This window comes from Nycticebus coucang, chromosome 1, assembly GCF_027406575.1.
Source record: "Nycticebus coucang isolate mNycCou1 chromosome 1, mNycCou1.pri, whole genome shotgun sequence".
NCBI lineage: Eukaryota > Metazoa > Chordata > Mammalia > Primates > Lorisidae > Nycticebus > Nycticebus coucang.
In genome coordinates, this window is record NC_069780.1 from 184,094,456 (window position 1) to 184,117,855 (window position 23,400).

At 43.9% G+C, this 23,400-nt stretch overlaps 1 protein-coding gene and 1 long non-coding RNA gene across 3 annotated transcripts in view; one reads left to right on the forward strand and one right to left on the reverse strand.

Annotated features, from left to right (window-relative positions):
- The window catches only part of OTULINL (OTU deubiquitinase with linear linkage specificity like), a 26,757-nt gene extending 4,577 nt beyond the window's left edge, over positions 1-22,180 (reverse strand). The window contains exons 1-6 of one of the 2 annotated variants that reach the window (XM_053592971.1): positions 22,013-22,180; positions 5,657-5,816; positions 5,538-5,569; positions 5,340-5,431; positions 4,169-4,318; positions 1,244-1,372 (exon numbers count right to left, since the gene is read on the reverse strand). In XM_053592971.1, coding sequence (XP_053448946.1) covers positions 1,244-1,372; positions 4,169-4,318; positions 5,340-5,431; positions 5,538-5,569; positions 5,657-5,816; positions 22,013-22,076 — 627 coding nt within the window. In that variant the 5' untranslated portion in view covers positions 22,077-22,180. Of the gene's footprint in view, positions 1-1,243; positions 1,373-4,168; positions 4,319-5,339; positions 5,432-5,537; positions 5,570-5,656; positions 5,817-15,214; positions 15,764-22,012 lie in introns of those variants that run through there. The other variant, XM_053592972.1, reaches the window with a different exon arrangement.
- Positions 1,851-3,676, forward strand: LOC128586931 (uncharacterized). The gene is made up of 2 exons (XR_008380392.1): positions 1,851-2,789; positions 3,064-3,676. It is a non-coding gene; the product is annotated as an uncharacterized LOC128586931 (long non-coding RNA).
- Positions 22,181-23,400: the final 1,220 nt, after the last annotated feature.

Sequence of the window (23,400 nt, forward strand, 5' to 3'; positions counted from 1 at the left end):
ATTCAGCATGATATCTGCACTCCCATGTTTATTGCAGCACTATTCATAATAGCCAAGATTTGGAATCAACGTAAGTGTCCACTAATGGTTGAATGGACAAAGAAATTGTGATAAACATGCAACATCATAAGCCACAGAAGGAAAGAAATCCTGCCATTTGCAACAACATGGATGGAACTGGAGAAGATTATGTTAAATGCAGTAAGCCAAGCTCAGGAAGACAAATCCCATATGTTCTCACTCATATGTGGGAGCTAAATATTAAAAAAGAAATTAATCTTACGGAGAAAGAGAGTAGAATGATGGTTACCAGAGGCAGGAAGACAAAGGATAAAGTGTGAATTGTTAATGGGTGCAGAATATACTTAGTTAGACAAAATGAACAATATATGATAGTAAAACAAAGCAACCATGGTCAACAGTAAGTTAGACTATATTTTAAAAGAACTAAAAGAGTAGAACTGGAAGGTTCTTAACACAAGGAAATGACACTCCAATTACTCTTACAAGGTTAGTCCTTATCACACGTACCTCCTAAAGATATACAACTACAGTAGAGCCTACCACCCCAGGGACTATAACAAAGTGGTCAACACACAGAGGTGGTCAACATAAGGAACCAGGCCTGCTGTACTGAGATGTACATGTGGGGCGCATATCCAGTCTATGAACATTTGGTCAACCCAAGGAGGCGGTCATCTGTGGAGGTTCTACTGTATTGAGTACCTATAATAATTAAAAAATAGAAAAGGCAGGAAGAACTCTTAGCCAAATTATTATATCCATGCCATTCCCAAATTATCAATTGTGATAACTTCTGCATTGCAGAGGAACACCTTGTCTGGATCTTGCGCCATGCTTTTCCGGGTAAACAAAGGTACATAATTGGTAGGGTTTCTAGGCTAGCCCATAGTAGCCTCCTTACCCTATAAAAAGCCCATTATCAGATAGAATAATATTGCTCTTGTTCATTACTTGGAAGGAGAAAGACAAACAAGGAAAGGAAACCAGAAGTTACCAGAACAGTGGTTCTCAACCTTCCTAATGCTGCAATGAACTTGCATTGTTAAAGAGAGGTTGCAACCCACAGGCTGAGAACTGCTGTACTAGAAGAAGCTTTTGTGCTTGTTTTTCTTACTTTCCCAACATACAGCGAGAAGCCTCACATTAGACAAGACGTGGCTACACTTGGGATGTATGCTTTCATACCTAGTCTTGTCTTTTTCTCCCCCCAAACGCTCACCTGTATTTTTAGTAATTCCACACATTTACGTAATTTCCCAAACACATTCGAACCTGTATACTTCTCAGGACCAAAACTGTACTGCTGAATCCAATTACAACCTTGTGAAAACAGCAGTTTTTCAGGAAGCTTGAAAAAAAAGTAGATGCCAACAATGATTAGTATCTTAACATTTATGACACACAATTTGAAATATAGCACAGCACACAGTCTTGTTTAGCAAGCTTCATTTAAAAAGACTGCAACATGGCTTGGGGCCTATGGCTCAAGCAGCTAAGGAACCAGCCACATACACCTGAGCTGGTGGGTTTGAATCCAACCTGGGCCCGCCAAACAACAATGACGGCTGCAACCAAAAAATAGCCAGGCGTTGTGGCAGGCGCCTCTAGTCCCAGCTACTTGGGAGGCAGAGGCAGGAGACTCACTTGAGCCCAGGAGTTGGAGGTTGCTGTGAGCTATGATGCCACAGCACTCTACCCATGGCGACAGCTTGAGGCTGTCTCAAAAAAAATAAATAAATAAATAAAAAATAAAAGACTGCAACAACAGTTAAGTAAAAAGCATATCATCTTTTTTTGTGTATAATTTTTTTTTTTTTTTTTTTTTTTAAGCAGAGTCTCAAACTGTCGCCCTGGGTAGAGTGCCATAACATCACAGCTCACAGGAACCTCAAACTCTTGGACTTAAGCAATTCTCTTGCCTCAGCCTCCCAAATAGCTGGAACTACAAGTGCCTACCACAAGGCCCTGCTATTGTGTTGTTGTTGTTGCAGTTGTCATTGTTGTTTTAGCTGGCCCAGGCTGTGTTCGAACCCGCCAGCCTTAGTGTATGTGGCCAGCGTCCTACCCACTAAGCTATGGGCGCCACCTTGTGGATGATTTTTTAGATAATATTCATCATAATTCTACAATTATGAAGAAATCTAAATAAAAAATTGTGTCCACAGAAATAATCTTTTTGGATAAAATACTTACCAAACATCACAGATGTAGCCCTTTTGATATTATTTTCAACCAAATGATGTTAGGGCAGTATAGTACTTCAGGGGAGTAGGCGGATTTTGGAACAATGCCCTCTGGGGTTCAAATCTAGCTGCCACTCACCAGCTGGGAGATTACTTAACCAGCATGGATTATTTCATCTATCAGCCTTATCGTCCACTTTAAATTAAGGATAATGTTTTCCATTTTATAGAGCTTTTGTCAGGATTAAATAAGATTGTGGTGTATGTAAGAATCTAACCCCCTGTAGGTATCTAGAATGTTTTCCCACCCCACTGAGCTTGTTGAGCCCAGGGTCTTTGTTGCATGTTTGTATCTCCGTTCTCAGCAACAGCATCAGTGCTGGCACACTCCGCTCACTTGATAAGCATTTGCTAGATAAAAGGGAACTCACAGAAACAAGTTTAAATAAAAGCTGTTCAGGAAATAGAACACGGGTACCTACAGATGCACACACACAGCACATGTGCTTTCTATTTCTTTGATTCTCCAGTCTTAAATTTACATCCTAGATTATGCATAGTGCATTCAAAATAAAAATTCAGGTTATGGGTGGCGCCTGTGGCTCAGTCGGTGAGGCGCCAGCCCCATATACCGAGGGTGGCGGGTTGAAACCCGGCCCCGGCCAAACTGCAACCAAAAAATAGCCGGGCGTTGTGGCGGGCGCCTGTAGTCCCAGCTACTCGGGAAGCTGAGGCAAGAGAATTGCTTAAGCCCAGGAGTTGGAGGTTGCTGTGAGCTGTGTGAGGCCACGGCACTCTACCAAGGGCCATAAAATGAGACTCTGTCTCTACAAAAAAAAAAAAAAAAAAAATTCAGGTTATTCATTAAGAATTTACTACTACATTAAAAAAATAAGAAAACGAGCCATAAACTTGGAGAAAATAGTTGCAAATTACATGCCTGATAAGGCTCTACATTCTGAATATACATGAATAAAGAACTCTCAAAGCTCAATAATTCAAAAAAAATAGCAAGTCAATAAAAAATGGGCAGAGATTTGAACAGACACTTATCAGAGAAGATAATATCAAAGCCATATAAGCACACTAAAAGATGTTCAACATCATTACTTATTAGGAATGCAAACGAAAAGCACAATGAGACTAGTTCACACCTACTAGAATGGCTAAAACCAAAAAACCTGACAATACCAAGTGCTGGTAGAATGTGGAACAACTGAACTCTTCTACATTGCTGGTCAAAATGCAAAACGGCTGCACCACTCTGAAAAACAGCATACAATTGGGCGATCTCACTCCTAAGTATTTATTTACTCAGAAGAAATGAAAACAAATGTTCGTACAAAATCCTGTATGAGAATATTTATAATAGCTTTATTCATAGCAACCCTAAACTGGAAACAATCCAGATGTCCTTCAACATTCTACGTGAATAAATAGTTACATTCATGCAAAGGAATACCACTCAACAATAAAAAGGACGAACTACTAATTCACAGATGAATTCAGGAATGAATTTCAAATACATTATACAAAAAGCTACATACTGAACGATTCCATTTATATGACATTTTAGAAAAGGCAAATTATAGGGACAGAAAACAGATCAGTGATTGCCAGGGGCTGAGGGTGGGAGAAGGACTGACTACAAAGGTTTACCAGAGAATGTTTTGGGTAGTGGTTACATACGGCACACCTTTGTTAAAACTCCTATAACTAGAAAGTGAACAGTGAATTTAACTAGATTACCTTACTTACAGAAGACACAGGCCTCTCAAGACAAGGCGGTGGCATTAAAAACTATCTTTCTGAGACGGCTTATTTGCAAACTGACCTGAGAGACAGAGGATGGGAATAAACGGCCTCTCAAAGTTCTTCATCTCATGACCACCTGAGCACAAAGACCAGAAGCTTCTGACTTGCAATAATCATCAAGGTGAGTTCCCAGTGTGAAGACATACCTTAACAATGTCTTTTTCCTTCATCCACGATGGAAAAGAGATGCCTCGGCTGAATATCTGAAATAACACCGACCTTAGAGCATCATAGTTATCTCTTTTGACTTGTCGAACACATTTAATATGATGCCGCCAAAACAGCTCCTCATAAGCCTAGCAGCACAAAAAGAGAAAGCTGTTTCTTAATTGCATGCATTGTAGTTTCAGGGAGGTACTCCTCCCAGTTGAAGTGGACAACAGAAACAATCATAAATTATGAGTACAATCACATGTAATTTTATTTATTTTTATTTACTTGTTTATTTTTTTGAGACAGAGTCTCACTATGGCACCTTCGGTAGAATGCCGTAGCCTCACAGCTCACAGCAACTTCCAACTCTTGGGCTTAAGCAATTCTCTTGCCTCAGCCTCCCAAGTAGCTGGGACTACAGGCGCCCACCACAATGCCTGGCTATTTGTTATTGCAGTTGTCATTGTTGTTTAGCTGGCCCGGACTGGGCTCGAACCCACCAGCTTGGGTGTATGTGGCTGGTGTCATAACCACTGTGCTACAGGTGCCAAGCCAATCGCATGTAATTTTAAAGTGACTCTCATGTATACCAGATCTGTGACATGGTATTTTAGATGATAAGTCCTAGATGGACTGACCAGCACCAGGGCAGGTAACTTTGGGCAGATAATGATGCATCCTAAACACAGTGGAAAATACTATATACTTTTAAGACCACGTTTAGAAGTTCTTTAAACGTACTCCCTTCCACATACCCTTTTTTTAACTTTTGCTAGTGATAAGATTAGGCAGCACTACTGGAAATATTTACCATGATTAGTCCAGTGGAAAATTCTAAAAATCTTTTTATGTCAGGGTACCCAACCCCATCAAAGACGGTCTCCACTGCACACGCAGATGTTTAACAGGCAGGAAAGAGCCAAAAAGAGCACAATGCTCAAGCTTCCTGAAATTGTAGGCCCAATCTACCTAAGTCCTCGAAGGCACAATCTCTAGGTCAAAGGCCCAAAGTCAATGTCTAGCACCTGTTTGGCTTCTGAATTAAAGCCACAGTTGTTACTGGCTTCACATTTTGGTGTTGATGTGTGGATGTAGTAAAGCAGAATGAAATGTTTCCTGATTTTTACAAATTCTGTCTTCCACAACCTCTATAAACAGACACACCTTCCTCATCAGCTTGGCATGAGGGGTTTCTCCTTTCCATTCTTTTGCACAATAACTGAGTAAATCAACTTCTGCCTCCACACTGAGGTTCCCTGGACCAAATCAAAAATAAAAGGCAGTTAATTATCCCTTTCCTCACCCTTCTTGAGCTCTCTCTGAGCCCTCTCTTAAAATAAATACATGAATGAAAATATTTACTTTTGAATTTTCTCTGCAGATATCCAATCCACCTGAAAGATAATGGGAACAACAATATTAAAATTCTGCTTTAGATAGCAAGCATGTATTTGAAATTCAAAGATGATACAATGACCTACCATTTCAGCCGATGCCCTAAATATAAATGCAGGCTCTTGAAATAGCAGAGGGCGGCCGCTAGAAATGAAATGGCTAACATCAAGGAAGCCTTTACTATTCTCCAGACAGTATCTAAGGCTTGGCTTGTAAGTAGTATCCAGTAGTGAATCTGGTCACTTCCTACAAAGATTACAAAAAAGAGAAAAAAAAAAAAAAAAAAAACCCAGCTCATCACAATTACACAAATCTGTTTTGTTTAAAAGAAAAATATATACAGATTGGATAATTTTACCTGCAAAGTGTCTACCATTGATTTACATAAATATTTGTAAAGTATTCAGAGATTCAATCCAAAACTTAAAGAACACTCCGTTTTCCGATAATCAGTGTTACATATAACATCTTTGTTCCACAAAATTAAGGGGGACTAATAAATACAAAGAGTGTTGGCTTCAGAAACTCTCAGACCTAAATTCAAAAACCTGCTTCTACCACTTTATCTAGCTGCGTGACCTAATTCCTCTTCTCCCGAATTTTCCTGACTGTAAAATGGGGTTGAAGATGCTGATCCTGCGAGCAAAAGATAAAATGAAACTTTAAGCACCAGCACGGTGCCTGGCACACACTTGGTGTTTGCTGAATTACTGTAGAATCCACACACAATAACAGGGGTTCAATTCAGCCTCCTCATACACTGCAATCAAACCAAGTGACCTCTACTGGTGCTTCCAACACCCACTTCTGTCGGTTTTTATAGTTTTGAATCATTACAGCTCTAACACATGGCATCACCTTCGCAGCACAGAACGAGCGTCTTGAGCAGCAGGCACACAGACATTTACAGAAAGGAGACCACTGAAAAACCAGAGATAGATTTAGATAAGCTGCTTATGACATGTGATGTGATTCTTCATTTGACAGGAGATAAAACTAACAGGCCTAAAGAGCTCGAATGGTGCACTTGTAATATTTTGTTATGTTCAGGAGATTCCTCATTATGTTATGTTTAGGCATGTAAAATGCTGAAGTACAAATGAGGAAGAGAACCTTTGAATAACGGTCAAACCTCCTGGGATCCACTGCAAAATAATGTCCTCCATGGCACACAATTTAGTAAAATTCCAGGAATCACCGCAGCAAAACCTTCATCAATGTAGTATCTACAATTTCAGCATTTTTGATCATCTGAATGTTTGATGTGCATTTACACTCTCAAAAAAGAATTTGGCATCCAATAAAAAAATGCATTTACAATTACTTAAAAGGACATTTTCAAAAACAAATGCTTATCTGGTTAGAATAACTAATTTGCTATTCAAATCATTATGTATTTACCCCCACCCAGACATGTGGTAAAACTTCTTATGATTGTTTAAAAACATAAAGCTATACTCACTTCCTATCTGTAATTTAGATTCAGATTGATTTCCCAACTCTGAAAATTCTAATATGTGCAAATGTTTTTAGTAAATACTTAAATTCATAGGAGACTTCAATTTTGTCTATGTGATACACAATTTCTCTCATTGTAGCTATAGACTTTTTTTAGAACAGTGGAATATAACACACTTTTACATTTTCCATCATAAAGTTGGACATTTTTTCACATCAGTACTGAACATACAAAGCTACATTAATCTTTTTAAGGAATGCAAAATATTTTAGCACAGACTATCCTGTACAGAAGCACTGACTTACTGACAAGCATCTGATTTCCAATTTCTCTCTTTTACAAAAAATGTCAAAGAGCGTGCACATTTCTAGTTTTAACAGGTGTTGCCTCAGTACCTTCCAAAACAACTGTGGACTGACACTCCCACCACCTATTCCCCTAAACCCCACAGCTGGCTGATTGTTACAGATGAACCAGCACAGGCTTTGATTACTATTTATTTATACCTTATGGCTCTACTTTACTTTAATAGAGATGCTTTCAATTTCTCACTTTAGGCTCCATTTCTGTAGTAATTCCTGAGAGTAGGATTCTCCTGTATGTAGTGGCCACTCATCTCTCTTTTTCTTTGAAGGGCCTTTACTAGAGCATCTACATATTTCCCACAGGGTGGTACTTGAGCGTGTTGTGTGCGCGCACGGTGACAGGGAGAAGTTACAGTCACTGAACTGGGGACTGGATGCTGCCCCCCTTCATGGGCAAGTGCTTAATTCATCACAGACTCCATCTAACCTGCTGGGCATTCGTGTTAAGTTACCAGCCAGGCCCGCAAAGAATCTAACATGAGCCACCAGAACCAAGGCCGTATGTCATGAGCACAGGGCCTCCCCTGCAGCTGCCCCGGCCTCCAGGGGGACCTGCTGCAGGTGACATAACCCTCCCCACTCACACACACCGTTTCCTAGCATCTTACCCTCATCCACACTGGACAGTATATTAACTAGGTCTCATGGCCCCCAGTCCTCAGCACTAAAGCATGCTGAGACGCCAACCTGTACAAGCAGAAGCAATGTTCCGTAGTTAATATATCCTTGAGGATTCACACCAGGACCTCCTGAAAGCAACAATATGAATATCTGAAACTAAAATCTGATTTGTGATCACTTAAACTATATATGGCAGAGGAGACCGCTGGCTAGAGCAACAAAAATAAAAAGAGGGCACCATTTCTTGAAGCAAAATTCTACTTAGTGTTTTTTTCCCCATTCTCTACACTATATCAAAGCTAAAGTAATTCGAACTTTAAAACAGGAAACTGAAGAGAAAAAAAAAAAACACCACCACCAAAACCCTGAAAACAAAACCCAAAGACCCTGAAGAGCCGGAAACCAGGTTCAGCCGTTGTAGTCCAGGGCCCCGGGCTCCCCGCAGCCTGGGTGTCAGTCTCTCTCTCGTGGACACTGCAGCATCTGGCTCCCCTCCAGAACTTCCAGGGCAGTTCCATGTCCGAGGCAGCTCATTCTCTGCCACCTCTACTTCCCCAGGAGCTGGCTGCACAGGCCCCAGGGCAGCTACTTCCTCTCCCGGTCTTGCTCACGGCACCTAGCACTTGCACATGGACGCCATCAACTGCCTCTAGCCCGCTGACCTTCCCTGAGGCAGAGGTAGTGTACACCACGGGCTACTGAGGGAGCTGCAGGAGGCTATCAAGACAGCTCCGAGGACACAAAAGGCCATGTAATTCAGATATGTAAAACAGCGGAGCACAGAACATATACATACCATGAAATCGCTTTGCTATAAAAAAGAGAAGATAAAATTACAATTCATCACCTATTTCTATCTACTTTGATGCCGTATTAAGGTTATTTACTGTGAGATGGAAGAGAGTGGTGGAGAGAGACTGGTAGAGCAGGGAGTGACAGCTAGATGCTTTCTCTGTGGCTGGAGAGATGGGAAGATGGGGTGAGGTGAGCAGGCCTCGGAGGAAGGACACTGCACTTCTGAGGTGCCATGGAAACCTGCTCCCTTCGAAAACAGAATGTGACTTTTGGGTAATTCTAACCAAGTGCAGAAAGTACCACACAGAGAGTAAAGTGAAGCCAGAGGACAGGACAGCACGGGGGCCGGCATTCCTCCCCCAACCGTCCGCTCCCACCATCCCTCACTTCTTCCCACATGGGCTGGGCACTGGGCAGGGAGGTGGTGGAGTGAGACGACATGCTCCTTCCCTCAGGGACCCCTGGTCTGGAGGCACGACACTATCCTGGGAGGAAAGGCCGCTGGTCTGCGGATCCAGGCAGACACAGCCCTGATCTGCACTCCCCAGGGCGAGCACATCCTGGTGTCCAGGTGGTGGCGGCTGACCTCCCTTCCCCAGGTCACCTATCTTAGGTTTTAGTTTCCCCTTAGGTCTCAGTGTAGCTCTGGTGAACAGTTGGGAGCTTTTAGGGTGGGAATTGATTGCTTAATTTTGAGAAATCTGGAGGCTTGAGAATAAAGCAAAATAGTATATATTAGTCTAATAAATTAAGGGTTACACAAACAAAAGGAAAAACACAGAACATCCTGGTAGGCTGTCAAGGTTCTAAGCAATTTGGAGCACGTGGAGTCTCAAAAGATTTTTAGAAGTCAGCACAGCACGTGGAGTCTCAAAAGATTTTTAGAAGTCAGCACAGCACTTGGGGTGGCACCTGTGGCTCAAAGAAGTCAGCACAGCACTCTGAAAGACAGAGTTTAAACTTGCTTCTAGCAAAATCATAGGTTCATTGTTTTTATAACAGTTATGGGGGAAAATATTCAGGAAAAAACCACACTCTTAATAATTCCTTGAAATGGTAAAGTCAAAAGACTTTCTAAACTCTTAAATTTCAGGTATTAGTTATATTCAATTAAGAAATGAGTCTTCTACTTAGTAAAGTACAAAAACAAGTAGAAGATCAGTATCACTGAGGAAGAGAACCACTAAGAGAAAGATTTTATCTTGAAGGTCATGACCAGTAAGACATTTAACTATAGCCTGTCATGCAACCTGCTTACCCTGTTAGCACAATCCCCACAGGATGGGGCACGCTTCACTCAAGGCTCCTATTAAACTGAAAGTATCAATAAATCCAACAGGAAACAGCACTTGGTCAAACACTGAAGATTCTGTGTATGTGCTTGTAATAACATCATAGTTCATTTTTTTTTTTTTACATTTGATAGGGAACATCTTCTAGGAGGATTAACTGTAACCCATCTTTTAAAAGGGAAATTTAATTTTCTAGTTTAGTGGTTCTCAAGCTTCCTAATGCCGCGGCCCTTTAATACATTTCCTGTAAAAACCCACCTAACTATTTAAAAAAATAAAAGCTGTAGGTGGAATAAGCTACGATAGAAGAGAAAAAACTGTAATTTCTTCGGTGGGAAATACTTTCTCCAATTGCACAGGCCTCGCTGGTCTGGAAGGGACAATTGTTTTGAGAAAAGCAGCAAAGGCCTCTTGTCTCCATTCTGCTATATTCTGGTCGTAGGATTTGTATCCCTGATAACTCCTAAAAGTCTCCCTAATGGCTGACATATGCTGATAACACAGGGGTGGAACAAACTTAAACAAAAAAACACTCTCTGGATATAAACCACGCAGGTGAGTGTCTGCTACAATCTCCCCGTGTCTGTCATCCACCCAGGACTTACAGACCTCTCAGCTGGGAACTCACTTCTGGGCAGGGGTCCATTTCCCCTTTTGCAGCGTTTCCCTCTTCACTGGTCAAATTCTACCATTTTTCTTTGAGCACAGATTAAGCTTCTCCTGTGGGCCACGGTACCAAGAGCGGATGCTGCAATTATGAACAGGACAGACTGGCCCCTCCTGGCCGGGCCCCTCGAAGTGGGAATGGAACACCACAAAAGAAAAGCCCTAAAGGGAAAGACAGTGCCACAGGCACTGGAACACAGGAATCCAACCCAGACCACGTCAGGGAGGCTTCCCTCAGTTGGGAGGCTGGACAATGGTCAGGAGCTCCCAAGGGAAGGAAAATTAGGGGAGACTAGTGAGGCCTGTAAGTCCCATTCCAGATGCTTGTGTTTAACAGAAAAGCGAGGAAGGCCCTGAAGGGTTTTACGCTGCAGTCATTTTCAACTGGTGTACCGTGACACAAGTGTGCCATGAGAAGCTCTTAGGCATGCCTCAAAAATCTTTAAGACCATTAATTAAATTATTTTCAAAAGAAGCTCAAAGTGGTGGCTCACACCTATAATCTTAACACTCTGGAGGCTGAGGTGGGCAGACTGCTTGAGCTCAGGAGTTTGAGCCCACCCCGAGCAAGAGCAAGACCCTGTTTCTACTAAAAATAGAAAAACTAGCCAGATGTTGTGGCAGGTGCCTGTAGTTCCAGCTAGTCGGGAAGCTGAGGCAAGAGAATCTCTTGAGCCCAAGAGTTTGAAGTTGCCGTGAGCTGTTGACACCATGGTACTCTAGCGAGGGTGACATAGTGACACTGTCTCAAAAAGGAGAAAGGTCAAAACACAGTAAGTATATTCCTTCTTTTTTTTTTGATCAACATAATTTAAGTGTGCTGCAGAACTATAGGTTCAAGTGTGCCATGAGACAAAAAAGGTTGAAAAACACTGCTTTACAGTCACATCCCAAAGGGGGAGGGATCAGGGCCTGACCCCACTGGTGTTTTTTTGTTGTTGTTGCATATTTGGTTACTCAGGACAACAGAACATAAAAAGCAAAACAGCAGTAAGTCAGTCACTGATGCACCCCACTGGTAAGCGACTATTTTTTTTTTTTTTTTCAGAGACAGAGTCTCACCTTATTGCCCTCGGTAGAGTGCTATGGCATCACAGCTCACCGCAACCTCCAACTCCTGGGCTTAGGCAATTCTCTCGCCTCTGCCTCCCGAGTAGCTGGGACTACAGGCGCCCGCCACAACACCTGGCTATTTTTTTGTTGCAGTGTGGCTAGGGCCAGGTTCAAACCCGCCACCCTCAGTATATGGGGCTGGTGCCCTACCCACTGAGCCACAGGCGCCACCCATGGTATGCGACTATTAAGCAAGAGTTTGATGTGATCAGATCTGTAGCCACACTTGAACTACAGCTTGCTGTCCTGATTCCCTTTGCATATGACAACTTTTTAAACTTTTCATGAAATCAAAGAATGCTTTGAGCTGGACGCTGGAATTCTACTTATTCTTCAAGGCCTCCCCAGCTCCCTCAATACTTTATCCCCACGACTATTTCCCCCCTAGCCTGCGCCCACCGCCAAGGTCGGCGCTGAGTCTTATTCACTGTGGAACTGGTCCTCTGACGAGCTGCCATGAGCACACCTGATTTTTGAAGTGACGAAATTGAAGCTCAGAGAAAACTAGAGAAGTCTGAACTTGAACCCCATGTTCTGTATTTAAGGTCAGTGACCCTTGAAACTACTGTACATACTGCTGCCTCTAAGTACCCTGTTTCCCCGAAAATAAGACAGTGTCTTATTTTAAGGTGTGCTCCCAAAGATGCGCTAGGTCTTATTTTCAGGGGACGTCTTATTTTCAGGGAAACAGGGTAACTCTCCTCCAAGAATGAAAATGATCTAAACCACATGTATCATTTGATAGACAAAAAATCTATCATTTCCACTTCGCATCTTTTTCTCCTTTTAGGTTGGACCTTCTGTTTCCCAATTTCTCAACCAATCCCCACATAATATGGTTTGGGGGTGGGGGTCAATTCATTGCCCAGATGACTCTCTCTGAACTCATTCTACATGGACAGTAAGGCCAAAGGTCAGAACACAATGTCCTGGGTGTGATCCCACCAGGACAGATTTCAAGAAGGTGACCACCTTCTTCTTTCTAGATCAGGGGTCAGCCAGTTTTCTTTAAAGGGTCGGAGAGTACATATTTCAAGCTTCCCCAGCCATGGGTCTTTATCCCAACTCCCCACTCTGCCCTCACACAGGAGAAAGCAGCCAGAGACAACGCACAGACACACAGACACTGAAATTGGAATTTCATCTAATGTTCACACATCAGGAAAATTTTTCTCTTTTCTCTTTCTGATCTTTTTCTCCCCAACATTTAAAAATTTAAAACCACTCTTAGGCCATATAAAAACAAACATCAGGCCACATCTGGTGCATGGACAACACTTACCAGACCCTGTTTTAGATGATACAAATGCATGCAGCCTATGGTTATACTTGTATTACATAGCTGCAAACACACAAAACCCCCCAAAGCCAAAGCTTCACTTCCAGCCTGCTGTCAAGTTAAAGCCCTTTGGACCTGTGCTGGGGTTTGTCTCCCCAACTTCTGAAGGAGAGAGAGGGAGCTAAGTCTTCAAGTTTCAGAGTGATGGAGGCTTCCTGAGGTGGGGCGCTGGCTCCCCCCCGCTCCTCTACTCCTTCCTACAGGTTAGAGACTGAACCCCCTGGAACACTTAGCTCAGCCTCTCCCCTTCTTTCCCTGGGCCTGCTCTCTCCTGGTGCCTGAGGAGAGAGTTTGGCCTGGGCACTGCTGGTAAGCCCGTCGGGCCACACAACTGTGTGGATTTGATCAGTCATTGAGCTGACTCTAAAAATTTTTTAAATCTCTGACGCCCATGTCTACATTTCAGTTCACAACGTGGGAACTGGTTATCCAGACCACGCCACGCGCGCAAGTTCTGTGCTTTTTAGGCCCTGTCAGGCCTGCTGTTCCTCTCCACAGGATCTCATGCTACCGGCTTGGCTCACTGCTCTAACCTGCCAAGGTCTGCGGCACACGCTCTCACTCAACTCCCAGGCCTGTAGTATTAGACTTCTGCTTCTTGATGCACATCGTTTATGCACCTGTTGACTAAAGGTTCACCCTGAGACGAGCCACTCTCCTCTTACACCCTGGAGGTGATTTTTGCTTTGATCAGAATCATCTGGGCACTACTGCCAATAGTTACTACTCATTCTGTTGGCCTCCCTTCCCCAACTCTGTTTCCCACTCTGTAGCCAGTGTGGGTTTGTTTTAATGGATGTGTCATCTCCTACTTAAAAATCTTCCCATGGCTTTTCTTATTTGCAGGGAAGATCCACATCCTGGAAGTCACTGATGTTGACCCGGAAAGGCCCCTACCAAGGTGTGAGAAAGGTAAAAAGTGGTCATCACCCACGGTAGCTTCCTGCCCAGAAGCTGGTTCTTCTGTAACCAAGGTCACTAGTGTCAGTAAGTGCTACAAGTCAAGGTTTAGGTGTAACTCCCACCCACCTGCTGGGACCAAATAAAAAGTCCAGATTGGCCCCCCTGTGTTCAGTGTGATCTTGCTGTTGGGGCCCCACTGCAGAAGCCTCCCCAAGTCTTGTACTTCTCCTCTCACGGACCTAGCTACCTTTACACATGCCTGTGGGTGTGCTCTCCCCAAAAAACCAAAAACAAACTCATTAAACTTATAGAGCATTGCTAGTCAAAGTCTTTGGAGCAGCAGCATCAGTAGCACCTAGAGACATCTTAGAACTACAGGTGCTCAAACCCCATGGAAGCAGACGCTCCGTCAAGATTCCCCGGTGACTTGTATGCACGCTAACAGCTGAGAATCATCCTGGCCCTGGCTCCATCTGTGAACTCTGATTTATTGGACTAGTACCTAGGTATCAGTATCTGCCCTTTTTTTGTTGTTTTTGGGGATTCATTGAGGGTACCAAGAACCGGGTTACATTGATTGCATTTGTTAGGTAAAGTCCCTGTGGTTCCAACTTTGCCAGTGCTGAGAAATTCTGCTACAGAGTAAGGGCACCCTGTATCCTTGGTGGTTTCTGGTATTTCAAATAATTTACCAGATGCCAATTAATTTCCGAAGTTACTATTAGGAGAAATCAGGCCAGAAACAGAAAAATCTCATTGGTCAAGCAACTAACTACAAGCAAGAGCTGCTTCTGTTTTGTGTCCCTTTCCTTCTGGCCAGCATGAGGGGCTATTTTCACTAGTCAATTGTTATTTTTCTATAGAGGGAGCTATGCCTGTCTAAAAAAGAAGTTTTCTGAAATCAATAACGGAGAAAGGAACCTGACCATTAAGGTGGTCAATCCCTTCTGGTTTGCTTGCAACTACCCAACTTTTAGCACTGCAGGCTCCACATTGGGGCACATTCCCTCAGTGCCAGGCAAGCGGGGATGGCTGGTCAGCCACCCCAGCGCCCCCAGTGGTCTGACCCTCACCCCTCCCCCTTCCGGCACCTCTTCCTCTTGCTCCAAGAGGACAAGCTTCCTTCAGTTCTTCTTAGAGCTCACTCCTGCCTCCAGCCTTGCTCTGCTCATGCTCGTCCTTCTGTCTGGAACATTCTTCCTTCCACCGTGGCCTAGTTCATTCCACTCATTCCCCAGCTCTCAGCTCAAACGTCACTTCTCTGCCCATTCCCAACCCCCAGGCTTGAGCAAATCCTCATCTTCCTCTTTCATAAGCACACAGTGTCCTCCTTACAGCACTTGTCAGAGTTTATACAATTTGTATGTGCATTTGATTAGCGTCTGTCTCCCTATGCAGACAGTAAGCATCTTGAGCACGGAGGCTGAATCTGTTTCCTCTCTGCTTTCTTGTTGTCTAGGTACACAGAAGACAGTTAATAAATATCTGCTAAAGAAACAAAACGAATCCACACATTCAAATCCAGTCCGTGTGTCTCGTGACAAGAGACTGCCAGCTTCTCCCAGCGTCCATTCTCTTCTCCTTCCATAAAGATTGAACCTGGACTTTCAGCTGGGTGTGTCGCTACTCAGAATAAAGAAGAGTAGCTCCGTCCTCCCTGGGTGCTGGGTACAGCCATGTGAGTGAAATCTAGCCCAGAGGTGGAATGTGCACTTTTCAGAAGGGCGGAGGAGAAAGGGTGTGTTCTTTGCCCTGCTTCCTCCCGACTAGCCGCAGTGTGACTGTGACGACCAATGCTGCAGCACTCATCTTGTAGCAGAAAGTGACAGTGGCCTGGAAGCTGTGCATATGGACAAATAAAGTGGAAGGAGCTCATTCCCACCCTGGGGAGCTACCTTTCTTTGATGTGAGAGAAAGAAACTTAATTCACTTATCTGGAGTTGCTCTGTTATTCCACCGCACCTAATTCAACTAACAGCCTCTATCCACTTTGAACATATATACCAGAAATAATGAACCGCAGTGTGTTTTCTCTTCCCTTAATTACATCCCTGTAAATATAAAGTAGGAAGTGAGAATGTGCAGTGGTCGCCTAGCAGAACAGTTTCAAGGTAGTGAAATGAGGAGGGAACTCAGGGAGGCAGGAACTCGACGTCTGGTCCTCAAGAGCTGAGCCATTCTGGACCTCAGCTTCCTCCCCTGTTGAACAAACATAAAGAGGCCAGGCCATTAACTGCCATTTGCCTTCATTTTCCAAAGGCCTCCTTATTTTAACATGTTTCAGAGTTATGTTGGAGGAATAGTCATGTTGGGGCACAAGGCACAGGATTTGAAATAGTTGTGAAATAACTAACGTTCAACTAAACTCAAAATATTACTCAAAGCTTGCACCACAGGAAAGATGCCCTAAGGACGTACGGAAGATATATAAGATCTCGACCAATGTCAGCAAATACCGCATCCTTAGAAGTTCACGCTTGGTTCCATGGATCTACTAAACCAGTCAACCTGAAAGTACAGTGCTGGTAAGAGCCCTTTCCACAAGGCTTCCATGGAAGTGACCAGTTTCTAAAGGACAGCAAGAGAAAAAAAGCCCCCCACATGAAGGAATGTTAGCAGACTTGGAGGGAAAGGTAGAGGGAGAACTGTACCTTCCCTGGAGTGAATTAATTGATTATATAAAGATGACGACACTGGAATGTTAGTGGGAGAAGCTCAAGCCAGTCCGGGGCGATCAACAAGCACAGGCTGTACAAGCCCTCTGTCATGACAATCAGCTAAGGACCCAAAATTCAGTTTAACAAATATTTTAAAATAGAGAGATATATCATGGATAAAAATGATATAATAAGTGATTTAAGTGATTTTTTCTCTTCCTATCTCATAAGAAGAAATTGATACACCCAAAACTTGCACTGTCTCAGGTCCAAGACTGAAGGACTCAACATTTATATATTATTTCATTTCCATTTTAAGCTAAGTGGCCAGCCTAATCCTTAGCTACAAACCTACCTCCAAGTTCATTTTGCAAATGCCAAGTAAAATGACAAACAGCTGACTTCATCTGCTAACCAGCTGGTTCCATTCAGCTGACCCTGGTGCTGGCTTGGTTACCCTCCAGCTATGCCAGCCCTGGCCCGCCATCCTTCTCACTTCCCCTTTCCTGTCAGCTCTTCCGCATTTCAACCTATCCAAGGCAGAGAATGCTCAGTTTTCCTTCAATTTGGAGGCCATCTTGTCACAGGTCAAAAAATATGCTTCCAATGTGCCATGAATTATTCTAAGATCTAGGGATAAATAATCTCATTACCAGTCAAGAATTTAATTTTTGTATACTTGGGAGACTAAAGGCTATGGAGAACCCTCTATGCCCTGGTAAAAGGACAAGTACAAATTACTCAAAGCATACCTTCTGCAAAGCTTCCATCACTCCCTCCAATGCCTGTATCTCCATCACCCACCAAGGGTGTCCCAAGCCCAGAGAGAAAGAGAGCTTATCTCCACTGCGACGCATACAAGAGGGGGTGGCATGCTTCTCTTCCTTTAATTTTTTTTTTAAAGCCAACCTTGGCATTTAATGAAATTCACTTCCCTCTGAATTGGGGAAGGACTCTCTTGATGAACTGACTTCCAATTATGTTATTGCTCCCGCTGCTAGAAGACTAACTGTGATAAGAATCACACGCTAACCAACTGTGCCATGGGAGCTACACGACTAACTCTAATAGTCATTAAAACCCAGCAGCAGAGAGAGAGAGTAGGAGATAATGAAGTATTTTAAATTACTGTGTGTCTACTCATACGACAATTCTACAAAGTCCCACCATTAAATCAACAATAAAAGATTTGCTATTAAATTCTTAATTTAGAGACGTATCAAGCACAGCATTTTACAAGCTATAGTTTCTGGGATTTTTGCTTATTACCTAGGAATCCCATCAACAGTACTAACAGACAATGGTCCTCTGTGTCCTAGAAATGAATATAAACTTTTTATCATCCTCTTAATGTTCACATGATGGCTCCAGTCTATCCTGGCTCCAGTCAAATGGGAAAGTAAAAAATAGAATATCACTAGAACAAAAGGTTATCAGAAAAAATGAGAACCCACCAAAAATTTTTTTCCTGCTTATTTATCACAAAGTAACACACGCACCATCCATTAAATTCATTATAAATCAAATAAATATGTATTTAACTTCAATTTGAAAAACAGATTGTCTTACTAAGTCTTACTAAACATTTACTAGAGGACTCACTTGGACAGGAGGAAAAGGAAAGATGTGCTGGTCAAATATATTAGTTCAGTAACTTCTCTAAAAGTTGAGGTATAAAAAGCCGCCTATAGGGAATCACATCTACAGAAGTTTTAGCACAGTAATGAACTTTTTCATAATGACTCTTCTCCTGTACCCACATCTGTGAGAGTTATCTCAAGCAACAACAATGATATAAAAATGATGGCCTAACTTTAATTCAGCATAGCTTAAAGGAGATGAAGTGATATTGGAAATGATGAACTCCCAGGTAGACACCAGAACTCTGATTCAGAGGACAGAAGCAAACAGATGTGTCAGAATTTGTTGTGGGTCGCGTCCCATGCTAGTGTTTAAATCCTGACCACCACTTAATAGCTAGAAACTCTGAGCAAATTCTGTGACCATTGAGCATTGTGGAGTGGTGACTGTAAAGATTACCTAAGATTCTTGTCTACAACCATAAAGAGAACTGAAATGCCCACTGTTACTGTGACAGGGACAGGCACATAGGAGACCAAATGACCCCACTCTGGGGAGCACACAAAAGTCTCCCAGATGAAACTAAGTTAACTTGGGACCTGAGCCAGGTAAAAGGTCATTTTCAAGTTAATAATTGTACCAGTCAAGATGTCTATTTAGATTAAACACATGGAACCAAAATTACATTCTATCTGGTATTTAATTATTTCATAGAAATGTAAGAGTAGAAGGATGAAAATGGGGCAAACAGGCAGTAAAAAAAAAAAAAAATTGGATCAACCAGGGAGCATTTGGTTTTGAGTATTCTGTTGTGTGCATGTGTTTTTCTCAAAGTATATTTTCCCCTTAAGTCCTCAAGCGATTTTTTAAAGAAGAAAAATATTTCTCTGTAAGGTTACAACTAGCTCACTCCTCTTCTCTTTGACACCGACTGGCCTCCACCAGTGCCCCTCTACTCCTTGTCCCACTCCTTGAGTGCAATGAAAGGCCATGATGGCACTTCTTCTAGAATAAGTTCATAAATCTCAGCACACTGTTGGCAGTCCATGTCGGGAAGGGAACATGTGAACCTCAGGCGCCTCATGGCTTCTCTTGCCACTGGCCAGTCACTGGGTCATTATCAGTTCCCATATGCCTACTCTCCTTTTGAACACAGAAATGCTCACAAGGTAAACTCACCTACCTGCCTAGTTCACCTGTGGCTGCCCACAGGAACTGGCCAAAGACTGCTTATGGTGGACGAGTCACTCCTACATGAATGGCTTAGAATCTCAGGATACTAAGGAACACACCTTTGAATTAGCAGTCTATGTGTGAGGTGGGTGATCTTGTACAAGTTTGTGTGACTTGGTTTCTTAAAATGTAGATAAAAATAACAGCTACCTCATAGTATAAGGTAAAAACAGCAGCAACCAACATTTGAGTGTTTACTATGAACCATAACAACCGGTTCAAGTGCTTTGTATGTAATAAATGAGCTAAGTCACAAGAAGCGCTAAAAAAATTAGCCATTACAATGTTATTGTTAAATTTTTTGATTCAGCATTAGATTCTTTTCTCCAAACAATATCTTACCTAGAAGAGCAGTATAAAACAAAAAAGCAGAGGTACTCTAAGTATACCTGGAATGGGGGAACCAGGCAGATGGGTAGCTCATTCCACAGCTGGCATTCCTACCCCCCCAATGCTGGTCTCTTAAGGACTACCAAGGAGCCCTGTGGCTCCTGGGAACATGGTTGAAAACTCGAACTGACACCACTAAACCAATAGAGATGGGTAAAGGTGAAAACAACCACAGCAGAGATGAACCTATTGAGACAGTTAATGGCCTGGGGTTGGCCAAAGGCAGGAGCCAGGACAGTAGTGGGTTGCATACATTCTCTCCTCAAACCCAGAAGTCTAAGGTGTGCTGAGAATTGTGACCTTATTCCACAATAAGACCGGTGTCCCTTGCCATCCTGACAGGTGATGGTGTCTTCTCTGGGCTTTGGGCACTGCACGAAATAATCGTGGATGCCTCTTCCCGACCAAATATGCCAATTCAGTGTCTTTCGATGATACCGTGCACAGTCACTTAGTCTAGGATTTGCAATATCCAAATAGTTTTAACAAGAAACAGTAAACATACGGCTACCCCAAAAACTCATGTCCCTATCTGTTCTGTTGTCCATTTGCTTTTATTGCTAAATGCTATTTGGTCTTATATTATCTCAGAAACTAATCTCCATCTCTCTCTTGCCAAAATTGGGGTAGATAAAAAAGCTGTTCCCATTCTAGCTTTGGCAATTGATTTTAACACTTGGTTTTTGGCCAAACATAACTGGAAAAGAAAAGAAATTATGCTCCTAAATCCTCAGAGGTTACATTTTGGCTAAGAAAGTTTTCCATAATCCGATCCTTGAATCACATTCTTCCCTTGCTGCACACCCACTGCAGATTCCACACGTGGAGCAGAGGAGAGAGTCCACCTCCGGAGGCTCGCGGCACTGGCATGCCTTATCTTCATGCAGAGAAAGTAAAAATTACCAGTGATTAAGCCCGGAGTAGGCACCTTTCCACCTCCCAAACCAGCTTTTTCCTGCTGTGCTGCTTCTTCCAATTTTCCTTTCTCTGCCAAACTAAGGCGAGGAGGAGAAAAGTAAATAACATAATAAAAAGTTCAACTGAATACACCCATAGGAAATATTTAGCTAATTCTATAATAACCCAAGGTGCAGAAAGGTTGAAAAATGAGTTCATTCTACAAACTTGTTAGAGTGGGAGGTAGGACGATCACAGACTTCTGGACAGGGAGGGGCCTTAGAATCAGCTAGCTCAACGCCCCCAGTTACGGAGGAGGACACATTAGCCCGGAATGGTTGTGGCTTCTACCCAGGTACTCCTGGGCAAAAGGATGTCTACAGCTCACATCCTTATTCCCTGAACGCTGCTTCCGTGTGAACTAAAAGCTCCTACTGGGACCTAGTGCAAGTAATAAGCATTCCCAGCACCTGCCAACTTGTGCAGCCCAAACTCTGTTTGGGAGCAGACATCCTCTCAAAATTCACGTGGGCTCACACCTTGGTGCGGCCGCCAGACGAATACAGACATGGGAACGTGTTCATCCTCCTTGCAGTTGGAAAAGAAAATTCCATTCACCTCTAAGGGGGAGAGGGCCCAGCTACCAAGCCAGGGGCGGAGACGCCGAGACCCAGGACTTGCGAGCGCGACCTGCTGCCACACTTGGCCGCTGCTCTCGTCCAGGGTGAATTTTTTTTCTAAGCCATTGTTTTTCTCTGTTGTTAGCAAGTCACGTCTCGACTGCCGCGAAAGTGTGTGCCACATCCTCTGCCGGCAAAGCGCGAAAGCCAGAGGGCAACTCCCCTGCGACGCCCACGGGCTCTCGCCGGGCCCCCGGCCCCTCCCAGGCGCAGAGCCCGCCCCCGCCCAGCCAGCCCCGAGGCTCCGGTGGGACCCCGCCTTGTCGCGTGAGGCCGGCTTTCTCTTTCCACAAACCAGCCTTTGCCCCCGCTCAGGACACTTAAACAGCTCTGCCCCGAGGACCACTGCTTCCGTATTCCCCTGCGACCCCGGTCCCCGACGCAGCTCGAACCCCGCAGGTGGAGGTGCTGCCCGCGCCCCGCGCGTCACCTCCCCCGGCCCGGGGCCCACCTGCGGCAGAAGCACGAGGCCGTTCCCGCTCCTGCACCTGCCGGGGGCTCCTCGGCGCCGCCATGCCGGCCGCGCGCTGGACAGGCGCGTAGGCTCTGCTGGTGGGTCTGTTAGACGCCGCGGCCGCTGACCGGCGCCCGGGCTACCTTCCCAGCCGCGCGAGGGCGCGAAGGCGCGGGGCGGGGACGGCCATCCTCGCTCCCGCCCCGGGCGCCGACTGACGCGCCGCGCCACCAATCAGCGGTCGAAGTGGGACGAGGCGGGAATGGGGGCGGGGCCTCAGGACCTTTTCTGCGCAGCGGGCTGGGCTGCGCGTGGGCTGCGCGGAGGGAGGGGACTGCTCCTCGAGAAACATCCTGGGAGTGCCTGCGTCCTCTGTGGTATTTTACACGGAGTCCACTGAGTGGAAAGGAAGGAAGGCTAGAGGGCTGGCTGGTGGGGGAAGAGAAAAAACGACGCGGTTTTCCTCCCCACTGCAAAACTTCGGGAAACTCCGCTCCGTCGCCTGGACCTTTAAGTATGGTGGGTCACGGCCCCCCAGGCCGCAGTCCAGATGGAGCTGCCAGGCTTGTTCTACTACACTGGGGAAATTTTCTGGTCCTTCTTTCACCTGGGGTCAGCAGAGCAGGGTTATGTTCACTTCGAACTCAACAATTTCCTTTAGGATCAGGAATATAAGCATTATTGACAGTATGAGTCATCTTACAAAATAGTTTATCAGAAGAAAAATAGGAGTAGGTAATAGTCAAAATAGCTTAACTATTAAAAGGCACGCACAAGATTCCCCCCATTGCCTAGTCTGTTGTTTTCTTTTTCTTTTTGAGAAAAAAAGAAAATGAAAATCCTGGTGAACGCGTCCCCTTTCACGGATAATGCACGATTCCCGATTAACACACTTGCATGTGAAATGTTTTGGCACCTTTTGAAAAGAAGTTCCATAACTGAAGAAAGATGTGGAGAATGGCCTGGAATGTTCCGAGGCTTTAATAGCCTTAGGGAAGTGTGTACAAGTAGTTGAATCAGTTTTCTGAGTCTTGGAACAACACATCTTCGGTCAGTCTAAAAAAATTCTGTGCAGAGCTACAGCAATGAACATAATGCCAGCCACGTACTGACAGCCGAGTCATGTGCTTTACACGTCTTATTTATTAAATAAACCTCACGCTTGCCCATGAGGTAGGTTCTGCTACCTCCAGTTTACACATGAGGAAATTGAGGTTCAGTTAGTGCTCATGCAGAATTTGAACCTACGTCTGACCTCTCAACCACCCAACCATTCTGCAAACTAATGATTCACAGAAAATAATAAAAATGTTCCCAAACTCTCTTGCATGTTTAGAAAAAAAATCTCTTTTATCCAAATCAATTCTTAACATCAAGGGATAATT